Here is a 14,111-nt window from a genome sequence, read left to right on the forward strand (position 1 = left end):
AAATGCAGACTTGGTGAAAATAAGAGACTTCTCTTAAAAACAATAAAAATCGTACCAATCCCACACTTTTGAACGGCAGTGTGTATACGAATAAAGTTTGGTGTGTGTAAAGCTGCAGGATTGGAGATTTCTAAATTAAACTCACCGCCTTTAAAGACTTAAATCTACTGATGGTAACAGATAAAGTGCAATATAAGAAAGGTTATGGAAGCAAAACAGCTCAAAATTGAGCAGTGCGTGAAAAAACACTGCAGCGTCTCGCCTTAAAAGTCTAACTGGTTGTGTAAAAAAGGGATTAAACATTGTAATATTGATATATCGATCGCACGCCCCTGAATCTAAACATTTTTTGAGGGATCAGCAAAAGTTCATGAAGAAACGTCTGTTTTAAAGCCTTAGTTTCCATCATCACTGACTTTAAACACGGAGGAGCTCAATGGGTAATTTTCGCATTGATTCTTTCAGTTTGAAAAAGCTGAAAAATAGTATTTTTTTGCATTTTTCATAACAATAAACATAAAATTCTGTAACTTTTTTTAAGTTCACTTTTTAAAACTTTTCTCACTTCAGCAATAATCTGTCAAATGTCGTCTTTGAAAAGAGACCAAACTTCAGTCAGTCGCTCTAAAGCATTAAAGATTTACCACAGTTTAAGTTGGAAATTACATTTTCAGGTCTGTGCTCAAAAAGTGAATAAATGGATTATATAAATATAATTTAGTAAAAAATGCATGCTAAAGAAAGGCGTGTTTCCCCCTACCATCATGCCTGGATCTGCTGGCGGCTCTCCTGGCTGCAGACGGCAGGTTGAGCAAACACACCTGACTGTGCGATTTGAAGATCTTCTCCAAGTTTGCGCTGTCTGCGATCATGGGCTTCCGAGCTAACGTGACCCATCCGCTAGTCTTGGTGGGGAAAACTCGCTTATGGGACACCATTTCTGTTAAGACCATAAAACAGATTAAGACGAGAGCAGAGTAGGATCTCAGCAGCTCAATAAACACACAAGGCTTAGGATCTCACCCTTCAGATGGTGGCAGTACGTGGAGTTCAGCTGAGGGTCCTGATCCTCTCCGTGACCATGGACTTTACATTTATCAGCTTTTAGAGAGAGAGAGAGAGAGAGAGAGAATTTTATACAAATTTAAATCATTTATCCAGTCAATTAACACACTGTTTTCAGAACAGAAAAATGTAAATGTTTTCAGAAAAATCAGAACAGAAAAGGCTAATAGAGAGAGAGAGAGAGAGAGAGAGAGAGAGAGAGAGAGAGAGAGAGAGAGAGAGAGAGAGAGAGAGATCAGAAATGTCCAAATGCCAGTTTAATGCATGATTATGCAGAATATGATTTGACTCGCACCCAGTTTGGCGAAGATGACCGACACGTCTTGGACCACGTCTCCTGTGGCGAGAGGAGAAGACTCGCAGACGGCCTCCAGCAGGGACACGTACTGCAAAATCGAGGGATTCTGGTCCACTTTCAGAGACTGCAATGACAATCGACGCTTCTTACAACACATTTATTTCAGTATCAGACATATAAAATGAACCTGTACAATCAGTCCCATTTAAATGATCAGGCAATGTATCAGTCGGCCCTTTTTATTGTGTTCCAAATTCCTTGTCTCGTTTACATTTTTCTGGATTCTATTTAAATGTTTTATTTTAATATTACTAAATCAATTGAATTTCTAAAATTTCAATTTTAAAATTGAAATCATAATGGGGCCTTATGTTTTATTTTTTCCCAAATTTCTTGTTTAAATTTGATTCCAATTTAATTATGTTTTAATAAAGGATGTCTAGTGAATTGACTTCAAAAAATTTACAATTTATTTAAATGTATTAAAGTTAAAAAAAGTATAATAATAGGGCCCTATGAAATGTTTTATTTTCCCCAAAAATTTCTTGTTTAAATTCTGATTCAATTTTAGTGATTTAATACAATTTTAATAAAGGATGTCTAGTGAATTGACTTCAAAAACTTTACAATTGACTAATTTATTAAATGAATTTGAACAATAACAGGGCCCTATGAAATGTTGTATTTTCCCCCAAATTTCTTGTTTAAATTTTGATTAAATTGTAATGATTTAATTAAATTTTAATAAAGGATGTCTAGTGAATTGACTTAAAAAAGTTTACAATTTAATCATTTATTAAAATTAACAATAATATTGTCCCATGAAATGTGTTTTATTTTTTTCCCCCAAATTCTGTTTTTAAAGCAATGCATAAGACATTATCAACTAAATTGATATTTTAATTTCTTTCATTTTTTGCCAAACAAAACAAAAGTTCACTGTATAATTAAAACATCCATGAAAAATTGTCATATTACTTAAAAATAATGTTTTAATGAACTTTATTATTATTGTCATTATTACATTCTGCTGTATAATAGTAATATACGTCTGTCATAATTTCTTCAAGTTAAACTGAACTTTTATTTTGACAAGACTTTTGAGTTTCTGTGTGCATCACATTAAAGTGATTTACTTTTGATTGATTCATCCAAAATTGCCACATTATACAGTAAATTAAATTTTTCCAACTGGATTCCACAACTATGTAAATTATTTCCACATTTGCATATATTATAGATTTTCTTTTTATTTATTTATCTGTATCAATATTGAAAATCTTCTTGTACATGCTCATTTCCTCTATGCATATAATCTAATGCTCACTTAAAGTTAATCTCTAAAAACATTAATAACAGCTTTCAAAAAAAAAAAAAAAAAGGAATTTATTTTTCATACTTTACACTTCAATGTTGTGATGTCTACATTCACAATTTTAGTTTTTAGGCGTTTAATTTTACATTAATTTAGACAAAAAAGTATAACATTTTAATATTGGCTATTTCTTAGCCAGAACATGACAATAATTTCCGGCTTATCAACATCGGCCGTAATTTCACCCCTAAACAAACCTTGAACATGCTCTTCATGTCCTGCAAACCATTATAAAATGGTGCCAAGACTCTGGGCTCCTGAATCCCACTGTCGGGCCGTCGGATCAACTCCTTGTATCTCTGGAACATTCCCGTCGGATCCCACCAGCAAACCTCTTTAAGATGATAGAAGTGCCCAGAGCACCACTCATCCTTCCTGTATGACATAGATTTTTACAATTATTTGAATATGTTCCTTGAGATTCACTTATAAGGTACTGAAGATTTTTGCACAAAAAACAAAAACAAAAATATATGCAGAACAATAATTATTTTCAAGCTTAATTCTGAGCCTCTGTCTGAAATGATCAGGTTTTAAGGCGCGGCTCCTTTAAGGCATGTCAGTAAACGCCCACTGTTATGATTGGCTAACGTCATTGCATAGGAAACAGAATCAACTGGCTATTGCACACGAGTAAGTGTTTTTAAAACGTTGTCCTTATAAAACCTTTATAAGGTTCCTTTATAAGGTTTCTTTGTGAACTCTCCATTACACTGAGCCTCATTTACAAAACACTCTGCAGTCACATGCTCCGAACACACATACACTCCTCTGACTTGATCTGGGACGCCATTAAAATAAACCATCCACTAGTTTCTGACGCTGGGATCTTCTTCAAGTGCGTGGAGTCCGCCAGAAACTGAACACACACCTGTATACTGTATCAGTGTAGACAGCGTCAGTCATTATAATCTGAACACACATCTGTATACTGTATCAGTGTAGACAGCGTCAGTCATTATAATCTGAACACACATCTGTATACTGTATCAGTGTAGACAGCGTCAGTCATTATAATGGCTTCTGTTTGCTTTGACGCAACACACACATCCAGTGTAGGCTAATGTCAGCCACTAAGCGATTGAGCGCCAGTGGGCGGAGCCTATTATTGCAGTGGGCGGTGCCTATGGTGCAATGATGTATAACTATTGGTTGATGTCTTGCTCTAGAGGCGGGCATATGTAAATGAATTTGCCCGTGTGATGTCACCGATCACTCAATATCAAAACGAGCTGTTTTTGAAGCTTGATTAAATAAATGCTTTGTTTATAATGAGGATGTTGTTTTAATCTATGAAACTTGCAGGATGTTTTAATAGTTCAAAGACCTCTTATATGTCATGACCTCTTTATTAAATAACATGTATGGTTGATATCTGTTCATCTGACCTGTCATACTCGATGAAGACAGCGGGCGAGTGCTGGAACAGGTCTCTGATCTGGACACTGGTGCACTGGGCGTACAGGTACTGGTACACCGCATGGATGTGCTCCACAGTGGAGGTGAAGTCTGCTCCTTTAGGCTCTTCACACGGATCCTCCGAGACCTTCGTGCACCAGCGCTTCAGATAGCCAATCATGTCCTCCACTTGCACACTGTGTCTCATTCCTGCACGCACATGTATCATCAGTTGTGATAATATGCACGTTCAAAGGTTTGGCAATGAAACATTTCTGATTATTATCAATGTTGAAAACAGGGCTGAGAAACGAATCGCGAAATCCAAAATAAAAGTGTTTACATAGTATATGTGTGTGTACTGTGTGTAATTATTTTGTATATATAAATACACACACATGCATGTTGTATATATTTAAGAAAAATGTGTTATTTATATATAAAAGATTTGTCAGATTATATAGAAATATATATACAGTATATACATGCAAATATGTCTTAAATATATACATGCATGTGTATTTATATACAAAATAATTACACACGGTACACATAAACCAATAGTTTCTCAGCACTAGTTGAAAACCGAGATACATTTTATTTCTCAGGATTCTTTGATGAATAGAAAGTTCAAAAGAACAGCATTTATTTGAAATAGAATCTTTTTTAACATTTTAAATATCTTCAGTTCACTTTATCAATTTAATGCGTCCTCGCTAAATCAAAGTATTAATTTCTTTGTATATTAAAAATATCTTACTGACTCTAAAATGTTGAAAAATTGTGTAAGTTCCAAACAAACAAGTGAAAACTGCCTTTAGCTTTCCTTCTTTCCTTCCTTCTTTCTTTCCTTCTTTCTGTCTTTCTGTCTTTCTTTCCTTCTTTGTCTTTCTTTCCTTCTTTCTGTCCTTCTTTCTTTCTGTCCTTCTTTCTTTCCTTCTTTCTTTCCTTCCTTCTTTCCTTCCTTCCTTCTTTCTTTCCTTCCTTCCTTCTTTCTTTCTTTCCTTCTTTCTGTCTTTCTTTCCTTCTTTGTCTTTCTTTCCTTCTTTCTGTCCTTCTTTCTTTCTGTCCTTCTTTCTTTCCTTCTTTCTTTCCTTCCTTCTTTCTGTCTTTCTTTCTTTCTTTCCTTCTTTCTTTCCTTCCTTCTTTCTTTCTGTCTTTCTTTCCTTCCTTCTTTCTGTCTTTCTTTCCTTCCTTCTTTCTTTCCTTCTTTCTGTCTTTCTTTCCTTCCTTCTTTCTGTCTTTCTTTCCTTCTTTCTTTCTGTCTTTCTTTCCTTCTTTCTTTCTGTCTTTCTTTCCTTCCTTCTTTCTTTCTTTCCTTCCTTCTTTCTTTCCTTCTTTCTGTCTTTCCTTCCTTCTTTCTTTCCTTCTTTCTGTCTTTCTTTCCTTCTTTCTTTCCGTCTTTCTGTCTTTCTTTCTTTCCTTCTTTCTTTCTTTCCTTCTTTCTTTCCTTCTTTCTTTCTTTCCTTCTTTCTGTCTTTCTTTCCTTCTTTCTTTCCTTCTTTCCTTTGTCTTTCTTTCTTTCCTTCCTTCTTTCTTTCCTTCTTTCTTTCTGTCCTTCTTTCTTTCCTTCCTTCCTTGATTCTTTCTTTCTTTCTTTCTTTCCTTCTTTCTTTCTTTCCTTCCTTGATTCTTTCTTTCCTTCCTTCCTTCTTTCTTTCTTTCCTTCCTTCTTTCTTTCTGTCCTTGATTCTCTTTCCTTCCTTCTTTCTTTCCTTCTTTCTTTCCTTCCTTCCTTGATTCTTTCTTTCCTTCCTTCTTTCTTTCCTTCTTTCTGTCTTTCTTTCCTTCTTTCTGTCTTTCTTTCCTTCCTTCTTTCTTTCTGTCCTTCTTTCTTTCCTTCCTTCCTTGATTCCTTCTTTCTTTCCTTCCTTCCTTGATTCTTTCTGTCCTTCTTTCTTTCCTTCCTTCCTTGATTCTTTCTTTCTTTCCTTCTTTCTTTCCTTCCTTCCTTGATTCTTTCCTTCCTTCTTTCTTTCCTTTTCTTTCTTTCTGTCCTTCTTTCTTTCTTTCCTTCCTTCCTTGATTCTTTCTTTCCTTCTTTCTTTCTGTCCTTCTTTCTTTCCTTCCTTCCTTCCTTGATTCTTTCTTTCCTTCTTTCTTTCTGTCCTTCTTTCTTTCCTTCCTTCTTTCTGTCTTTCTTTCCTTCCTTCCTTCCTTCTTTCTTTCCTTCCTTGATTCTTTCCTTCTTTCTTTCCTTCCTTCCTTGATTCTTTCTTTCTTTCTTTCCTTCCTTCTTTCTTTCTTTCTTTCTTTCCTTCCTTCTTTCTTTCCTTCTTTCTTTCTGTCTTTCTTTCCTTCCTTCTTTCTGTCTTTCTTTCTTTCTTTCTTTCCTTCCTTCCTTGATTCTTTCTTTCTTTCCTTCCTTCCTTCCTTTCTTTCCTTCTTTCTTTCTTTCCTTCTTTCTGTCTTTCTTTCCTTCCTTCCTTCCTTCTTTCTTTCCTTCCTTCCTTGATTCTTTCTTTCTTTCCTTCCTTCCTTCTTTCTTTCTTTCTTTCTTTCTTTCTTTCCTTCCTTCCTTCTTTCTTTCCTTCTTTCTTTCTGTCTTTCTTTCCTTCCTTCTTTCTGTCTTTCTTTCTTTCTTTCTTTCTTTCCTTCCTTCCTTGATTCTTTCTTTCTTTCCTTCTTTCTTTCTTTCCTTCCTTCCTTCCTTCTTTCTTTCCTTCCTTCCTTGATTCTTTCTTTCCTTCCTTCCTTCCTTCTTTCTTTCTTTCTTTCTTTCTTTTTTTCCTTCTTTCCTTCCTTCTTTTTTTCTTCTTTCTTTCCTTATTTCCTACCTTCTTTTCTTCCTTCCTTCCTTCATTCCTTCCTTCCTTCCTTCCTTCTTTCTTTATAAAGCACAATTGAATACAACAGTTGCCCGAAGTGCTGTACAAAGAGCTTAAATAGCTTTAACTTTAGCTTTACCTATTGCTCTGGTGAATTCGCTGGGCGTCTGTACGCTGTGCGCATAGTCGACGTGTGAGCCGAGAAGCTGGTGCACTTGCGTAGAGAAGATGTAGACAGATTTGGGCTGCAGGAACGCTACGGGCTGGCTCTCGTCCCACGGTGGCCTGCGTGCTGGTACCCAGTAGAGCTGCGTGAGGAGATGATGGAAGGAGGATCTGGCCTCCCGCACGGGCCGTCCCTGGCTGTCCGAGACCTGCGACCTGAGGTACTGGGAGTACTTCTCTCTACAACACACAGGACAGGTTTTCATGTCAAAACACATGCATTGGCTTTACATGAATGAGCAACAAAAGACCAAAGCACGGACATCGCCGGCAGAAACATGCGCTCGACAAAAGAAACAATAAAAAACAGACAAAAGTCGGCAGACCAAGGCTCCGAAATATGCAAAAATTATAAACACACACAAGTTATGTTTCGAGCACGCAGGCTCCTCGTCAGACAATTAAAAGTTATTACCCAACAAGCCTTTATAATCACAGGTGATTAATCAACGGATCACATTAAATGAAGAATTTGATATTCGTCCGTTTCTTTAAGATTTTTCCTTGGTTTTCTATTGCAGGTTTTATGATTCTCGTTATTAATTTTGCATGTTTAAAATTTGACTTTCACATTTAGTTATTCTTCTTTTTTTTTGTGTTCCATGACTTTTTAAAAAATCTTTTTTTGTTTATTCTTTCCTCTCTCATGTGTCATGTGATCGTTAATGAATCACCTGAGATTATAAAGGCTTGTTGGGTAATAACTTTTATTTGTCTGACGAAGAGCCTGCGTGCTGGAAATATGACCCGTGTGTGAGGCTACTATTACATTTTTTGCATATATTGGTGCCGACTTTTTTTTTTTTCTTTACATGAAAATTAAATACTGTAACAAATGTATTTCTCATTGCTAGTTAAATTTGAAAATGCATTATCTTACAGTAACTAATGGGACCTTATTGTAAATGTTACCAATATTTATTTTACTCCATTTTTTTTTTTTTTTTACAGTACAATAGTATACAGGCAGTCTGCAGGCCATCACATCATTCCCATTTTAGAACAAGTTCCAAATCTCCAATAATCGGGGATTCGATAAGACGTGTGCATTTCGATTCCTTTAATGATTCCTAAGTTGGCATTTTAATGTGATTCTAAACCATTCGAGCGGCAGAAGACTCGAGTGCTGTTCTCACACACCCAGTACGAGCGCACAGAAAGACGACCATAATACTGAATAGTGCGCGACACTGAACCAAGTTCTCTTCGTCTTTTTGCACTTGAACGGACAAATGCACACAAAAACATGTCAAAATATCCTCAAAAAACAAATAGAAAATTCTCTCTCTGATCTTGACTGAATAACTTTTGTAACTATATTTGTAACGTATATTTATTTATAAAGTGCAGTGTTATTTTACATTTGATTACGGTTTCTGTACCTGAAAATCTTAAAGTCCCCCTGTGGTGAAAATCCAGCGTTTAATGGTGTTTATGTGTCTATGTGGTGTTTTTAATATGCTTTAAGACAAAGCATGTGTAAGTTCATAAGTCGACACCATTGCTGAGTATTTCCTCCTTAAAACTGCAGTGAACCAAAGACAGTCTCAAAAACACGCTTTGAAATCGCTGGTGTTTCTGACGTCACAAACTACCTTGTAACCAATCAGATCAACGTGTGATCGTCAACCAGTGGATCTCTGAGCTGAGTGAGTGAGTGGAGGCGGGGCTCATTTGCATATTCATAGAACCGCGCATACTAAATGAGGCAAGGGTGTCGAGTTACAGTCAAGATATTTTAAGGCATGAAGATGAAAAAACTTTAAATATGTAATTTTGGTGATCAAAGATGAGTTTTAAGGGATAAAACTGTTAATCACTGTTAAATTGTATCTTTGTTCAGTTGTGCAATTGTTTATTTGTTCTTTTTTTTAATTACTGAGTGTTTCCTTGTCTTTAATAATGCTTGAAATGTATGTTAGTTGAGCTAGTTGTTTTTACTATGGTATTTTTAACCCTCAGACGGTCTTCGTTTCGGAGTCACATCCTGGGCCTTCCCGGTCAGAAGTGACCGGAGGCCTAAAAATGAAACTAACTTCCTCCATCCCAGTAAAACCAATGCAATTTATTTTTGTTCTATAATATTTATTCTTTTTAATTTTGTATTTTGAGATCATTTTATTGAATTTATTAATATTTACGCAATATTTATGGTCTATTTTTGCCATTGAAATTAATAAAAAAAAATTATTAAATATTTTTTATTTATGCAGTATTTTAGTTTAATATAGAGTCTAGGCCTTCAAAAAAAAATGTTTGAAGCAGATTAGCACCATCTGGTGAGAGTATGGAGAGAAAGCGTAGAAGCATGGTGTAACCACTAGATGGCATCTACAGTTCTCTATGGAGAGGCATGTGAATTCCCCAGCTGTTTATGGACACATTTACTTTTTTTTTTGTACAGAATTTGTAACAAAAAATGCAATTCATTCAATTATAACACTTTTTGTAAAATAATATATATATTTATTTTTTTTAAACTTTTTTTTCAATTTCCCATTCATTTTTTATGGGGGTCATTTTTGACCGAAGACCACAAGTGTGACTATTTTTTTTACGACCGCATGCTCGAATCATGACCTCAATTTTTTTTTGTGCGTGCACATACCTAATGCCATACAAGTCACCAAGTTTCGGAACATTCCAATGAAGCTGTGATTTTTAAAAATTCAAAACAGATTTTTTGTAATCAAAATTTATTGGTGTTTATGTGTATAAAAGTGTGTGTGTATGTGTGTGTGTGTGGGTGTGTCTTTTTTGTACTCTTGATGTTGTAGAGTGTCACCCCTTTACAGCGGTGTACTTTTTTTTAGGATTGAGGCCGATTTGTAAATTGTACACACAAAAGTTCGGAGAAATTTTTTTTTTTTGTCAATTTCCCATTCATTTCCTATGGGTCGGTCATTTTTGACCGAAGACCAAAATCGTCACTATTTTTTTTACGACCACTTAGCATGCTCGGATCATGACCTAAATTTTTTTTTGTATTCACATACCTAATGCCATAAAAGTCACCAAGTTTCATAACATTCCGATGAAGCTGTGATTTTTAGAAATTCAAAACAGAAAATGTTTCGGTCAGAAATGACCGAGGACCGTCTGAGGGTTAAACCATAAGCAGAGGTTAATTGTGTAAGTTTTCTTTAGCCAGTTGATTTTTTTGTTTATGCTATTCAGCGACAATGATATGTTTTGCAATAAGACTTTGAATAAATATGAATGATATCCAAGGTTTTGTTTTCCTTATCGAAATTAGGAATCTATGAGAATCGGAATCGATAAGCAGAATTCGGAATTATTAAAATTCAGTTGGTACCAAACCCTACGAATGGCACAAGCTGATTGGCCTCTGTTCATCCTGCAGCCAATGAGATCGCTTGCTCAACATTTAAATAGTCAGTGTTTGCTGTAAGTTCCTCTGAACCCCTCCACCTCCCCAGCTCCACCTGCCTAGATCTGCTATTTATGAAGAAGCATATCTACAAAGACCACATACATCAACACTGCCATATTTAATAACATACTAAATCTATTCCAAGAGCTGTCATGATTGAAATAAATTAAACTTAAATAGCAATATGCAGTTTGTGCACTATTTCAGTCTGAAAAACGAGTAAAGCAGCACTATGCTGTGGATGTGGCCGAGCGGGTGGATGTGTTTTGGCTTATGAATGGAAATGGAGCATAAAACCAGGTGGCGGTTCATGCGAGGTCAGCTGACAGAGGACAGTACGAGGAGTCTCACGCTGCAGATGCATTAAAATACATGGCATTTCATCCGTGCATCTGAAGAACTGTGCTGTACAGGCAAACCAGAGTTTATTCAGACGCCTTCAACATTTCTCACATTATCACAGTTTATTCACTTTAGTAATAAAATATGAGCAGAACTCAGTTGATATTTGACTGGTTTTGTCCGTCCTTCTGTTAGACTGTCTCACACATGAATTATGTTGAATATCTGTCAGCTGTTAAATTTAACTACACAATTAGATAATACCAGTTTAGCTCAACCAATCACCAAGCAATGCTTCATTTTGTTCAGTCTGTGTGTAAAAAGAGCATTAGCAATTAAAGAAAACACACTTCAGCAAAACATGATCAGCTCAAAGTGTCCCAATCATTTTTGGTCCCAAATTTGTATACATTTTCACTGTATGAAGAATGTTTGGGTATAATATGTCACAGTTAATTTATTCTGCTCTCCTCACTTACATAAATGAGCTATAGTGTCCTGATCACACTAGTGAAACAGTATAAAAAATGATATCTGGTGTCTGAATAATGTTTGGTTTGACTGTACATTCCCTTTGAGAGCTTTATAAAACCGAGCGACCAAGAATAGTCTGATTCCCGATGAGGATCTGACGTGGTTTTATGGTCATCAGACACAGTCCATCAACTAAACAGACCAGTCCTTCAAGCACACACACATATGCCGGACAGCAGGCACAATATTTTCTCCCCTTTAAAGCTTATGCGATCAAAAATGATCAAATGCAGATGATGAATTGCATGCCAGACTAATAGTGCGACCGTAGGGTTTGAATAATCTGGACTAAAGAGCTGTTCGGAGAGCAGATTGAGCATTAGTGGAGTGTGAATCATGAGGGCTCAAGGCATTACTTGCTCGCTTTCTGGGTGAGTTTAAGTTGAGTTCGCTTTTCCAGCCATAGTGCAAAGCAAAATCTACACGAACGCATTGTAATGCCAGCATTTCCTGCAATGCTATTCACCAGCGGCCGCTGAGCGTCCAAACAAAGCCACGGCAAAGCAAACACTCGTGACCTTGCAGTCTAAACTGAAAATGATGAGCTAAAGAAGTTCATTGTGGCAAAATAATGCCAATCTAAACATGCACAAACAAACAGCATTTGTTTTCAGCCTCGAAAAACACACAAAACGCACATAAAACAGGAAAGAGCTTTGAGATTGACGGTATAAAAGGTATATTTTGACAGACTACTGAAAGCCACAGAACAGAGAAGCAAATGGATCGCTGTGATCCACAGAAACAACTGATCCAGGCAGAGAAAGCTGGACTTATTGTGTGTCGATACGCTGAATTTAGGGGTAAAATCACACCCTATATATTGTATTATTATATATTGTATTGACAACTCATCAATTAAATATTTACCATCGTATATTCAGCATAATTGGATGTTTTTTAATAAACACTGACAAAAAGCTACACAAGTTTTAGGGCTGGAGGATATGATGATGTATATAACAGTGATCACCCGGATTTACACCTATATTGTGTTTATATAAAGCGTTCACAGGCAAATTTGCTTTATGTTTTTCCCCGGCGTGGAAATCAGGCTCATATAAATATCAGGAAACACGATTCCTGCTGCAATGTCGATATCCATGATCACTGGATCTTTGGGAAGTTGTAAGAAACACTATATCGAGTCCAACCTTTAGTTTAAACTGATACTCGTTTGTTTTACTGGTGTTTTCCCAGTTTCCCCTGTTAAATCCAGTCGCTCAGCAGCTCTTCTGCCACTCGGTGCGACTGAGGGAGTGTGTTCCCGCGGGAAAGTGACCTCAATGCATATCCTGATTTATATTATATAGGCTTGCAACGCCAAGGTCATGGGTTCGATTCCCAGGGAAAGCTAGAACTGATGCTTGAAATGCAATGTAAGCCGCTTTGGATAAAAACGTCTGTCAAATGCATAAATGCAAATCTAATGTTAATCTAAATGTAAATGTAAATCTTCTGCAGTGTCTCTTTACCCAGCGTCCCAGTGCTTGTCCATCAGGCTGATGAGAGCTCGTCTCTGCTGTAGTTTAGTGTTCGCCTGCAGATGCTCGACGGTGGCCAGCGTGTGAAACTCAGCGCAGTGATGGTCCTCGATGACGTAAAGCCCATCCGAAGGCTTCGGCCACAGCTCGCTCTCCACTGCCCACGGGCTCGACGCCTGGAGGAGACATCAGCTTATTCAGCATCATGCAGAGTGCACTGGATCACTGGGAAACACTACTGTACTCTTATGAAGATAGTTCAGATTGTAATATCAATGAACTACACTGCAAAAAATGCTTTGCTTATACTTAGTATTTTTGTCTTGTTTCCAGTCCAAGTTTCTGAAAATTCTTAAATCAAGAAGTATTTACTAGATAAGTAAAATGACATAAGAAATGTATGGAAGCTTGTTTCCGCAACACAGAATGAAAAATAAAAATGGTAATTTTTGACTTTTTATCTCGCAATTAGAGATGCACCGATTGATCGGCTGGTGACCGGAATTGGCCGATTTTCATGTGATCGTCCATGACTGGCGACCAATGTTGTTTTCGTCAACGATGACGATAACGAAATTATTTCGTTGACGCACCTTTTTATATGGTGATAACGCGACGATGACTAGCTAAAAATGTCTCTAAGGTGACTAAAACATGACGAGACGTTTTCGAGTTTTCGTTGACGAGACGAGACGGAACGAAAATGATTATAAGTCTGACGTTCACAATGCATGTCATTTCTGCCTATTTTGCGTGAAATCTGTCAGTTTTGAGCTTAAAAAAGTATCAGCAATGCTGCCGCTTCCTATCCTTGTTTTGGGTACGCCCACCACCCGGCTGCCGCCATGCCGCGCACCAGATTCCACAACAACAACACACCTGCGGCTGCGGCTAGTCACTCGCCACACATCTTCGATATGTTGAGGCGCCGGACTGGACAAAAGCGAAACGAACTGCGCGAGCGAGCGACAGTGCGCGAGAGAGACCGAAAGTGCGCGAGAGAGACCAAGTGTGTCTAAGCATTAGTTTAGTAGGCTAATTGGTACAAAGTAATATATAATTATTATATAACTTAGATCATAACATAAATTATAACATCAGTTATTATTTAACTTAATTATATAATAAAGCCACAATTGCCAAAGTAAGAATGTTTTTATTCCTGGCTTTTTTGGAGTAAAACAGTGATTCCACTGTTACCACTTTATCTGTGTGTAATGTTGTAGTA

The 14,111-nt window shown here is 36.7% G+C and overlaps 1 protein-coding gene across 10 annotated transcripts in view; it reads right to left on the reverse strand.

Moving 5' to 3' along the window:
• LOC311306526 (uncharacterized protein) overlaps positions 1 to 14,111 on the reverse strand; it is a 92,322-nt gene that overhangs the window by 13,422 nt on the left and 64,789 nt on the right. For all 10 annotated transcript variants that reach the window (XM_084434972.1, XM_084434971.1, XM_084434970.1 and 7 more), the window contains 7 exons: positions 12,875 to 13,059; positions 7,044 to 7,309; positions 4,127 to 4,346; positions 2,936 to 3,113; positions 1,361 to 1,487; positions 1,024 to 1,101; positions 761 to 940 (listed from right to left, as the gene is read on the reverse strand). In XM_084434972.1, coding sequence (XP_084291098.1) covers positions 761 to 940; positions 1,024 to 1,101; positions 1,361 to 1,487; positions 2,936 to 3,113; positions 4,127 to 4,346; positions 7,044 to 7,309; positions 12,875 to 13,059 — 1,234 coding nt within the window. The remainder of the gene's footprint in view (positions 1 to 760; positions 941 to 1,023; positions 1,102 to 1,360; positions 1,488 to 2,935; positions 3,114 to 4,126; positions 4,347 to 7,043; positions 7,310 to 12,874; positions 13,060 to 14,111) is intronic.

This window comes from Rutilus rutilus (genome assembly GCF_951802725.1).
Source record: "Rutilus rutilus genome assembly, chromosome: 16".
Taxonomy (NCBI): Eukaryota; Metazoa; Chordata; class Actinopteri; order Cypriniformes; family Leuciscidae; genus Rutilus; species Rutilus rutilus.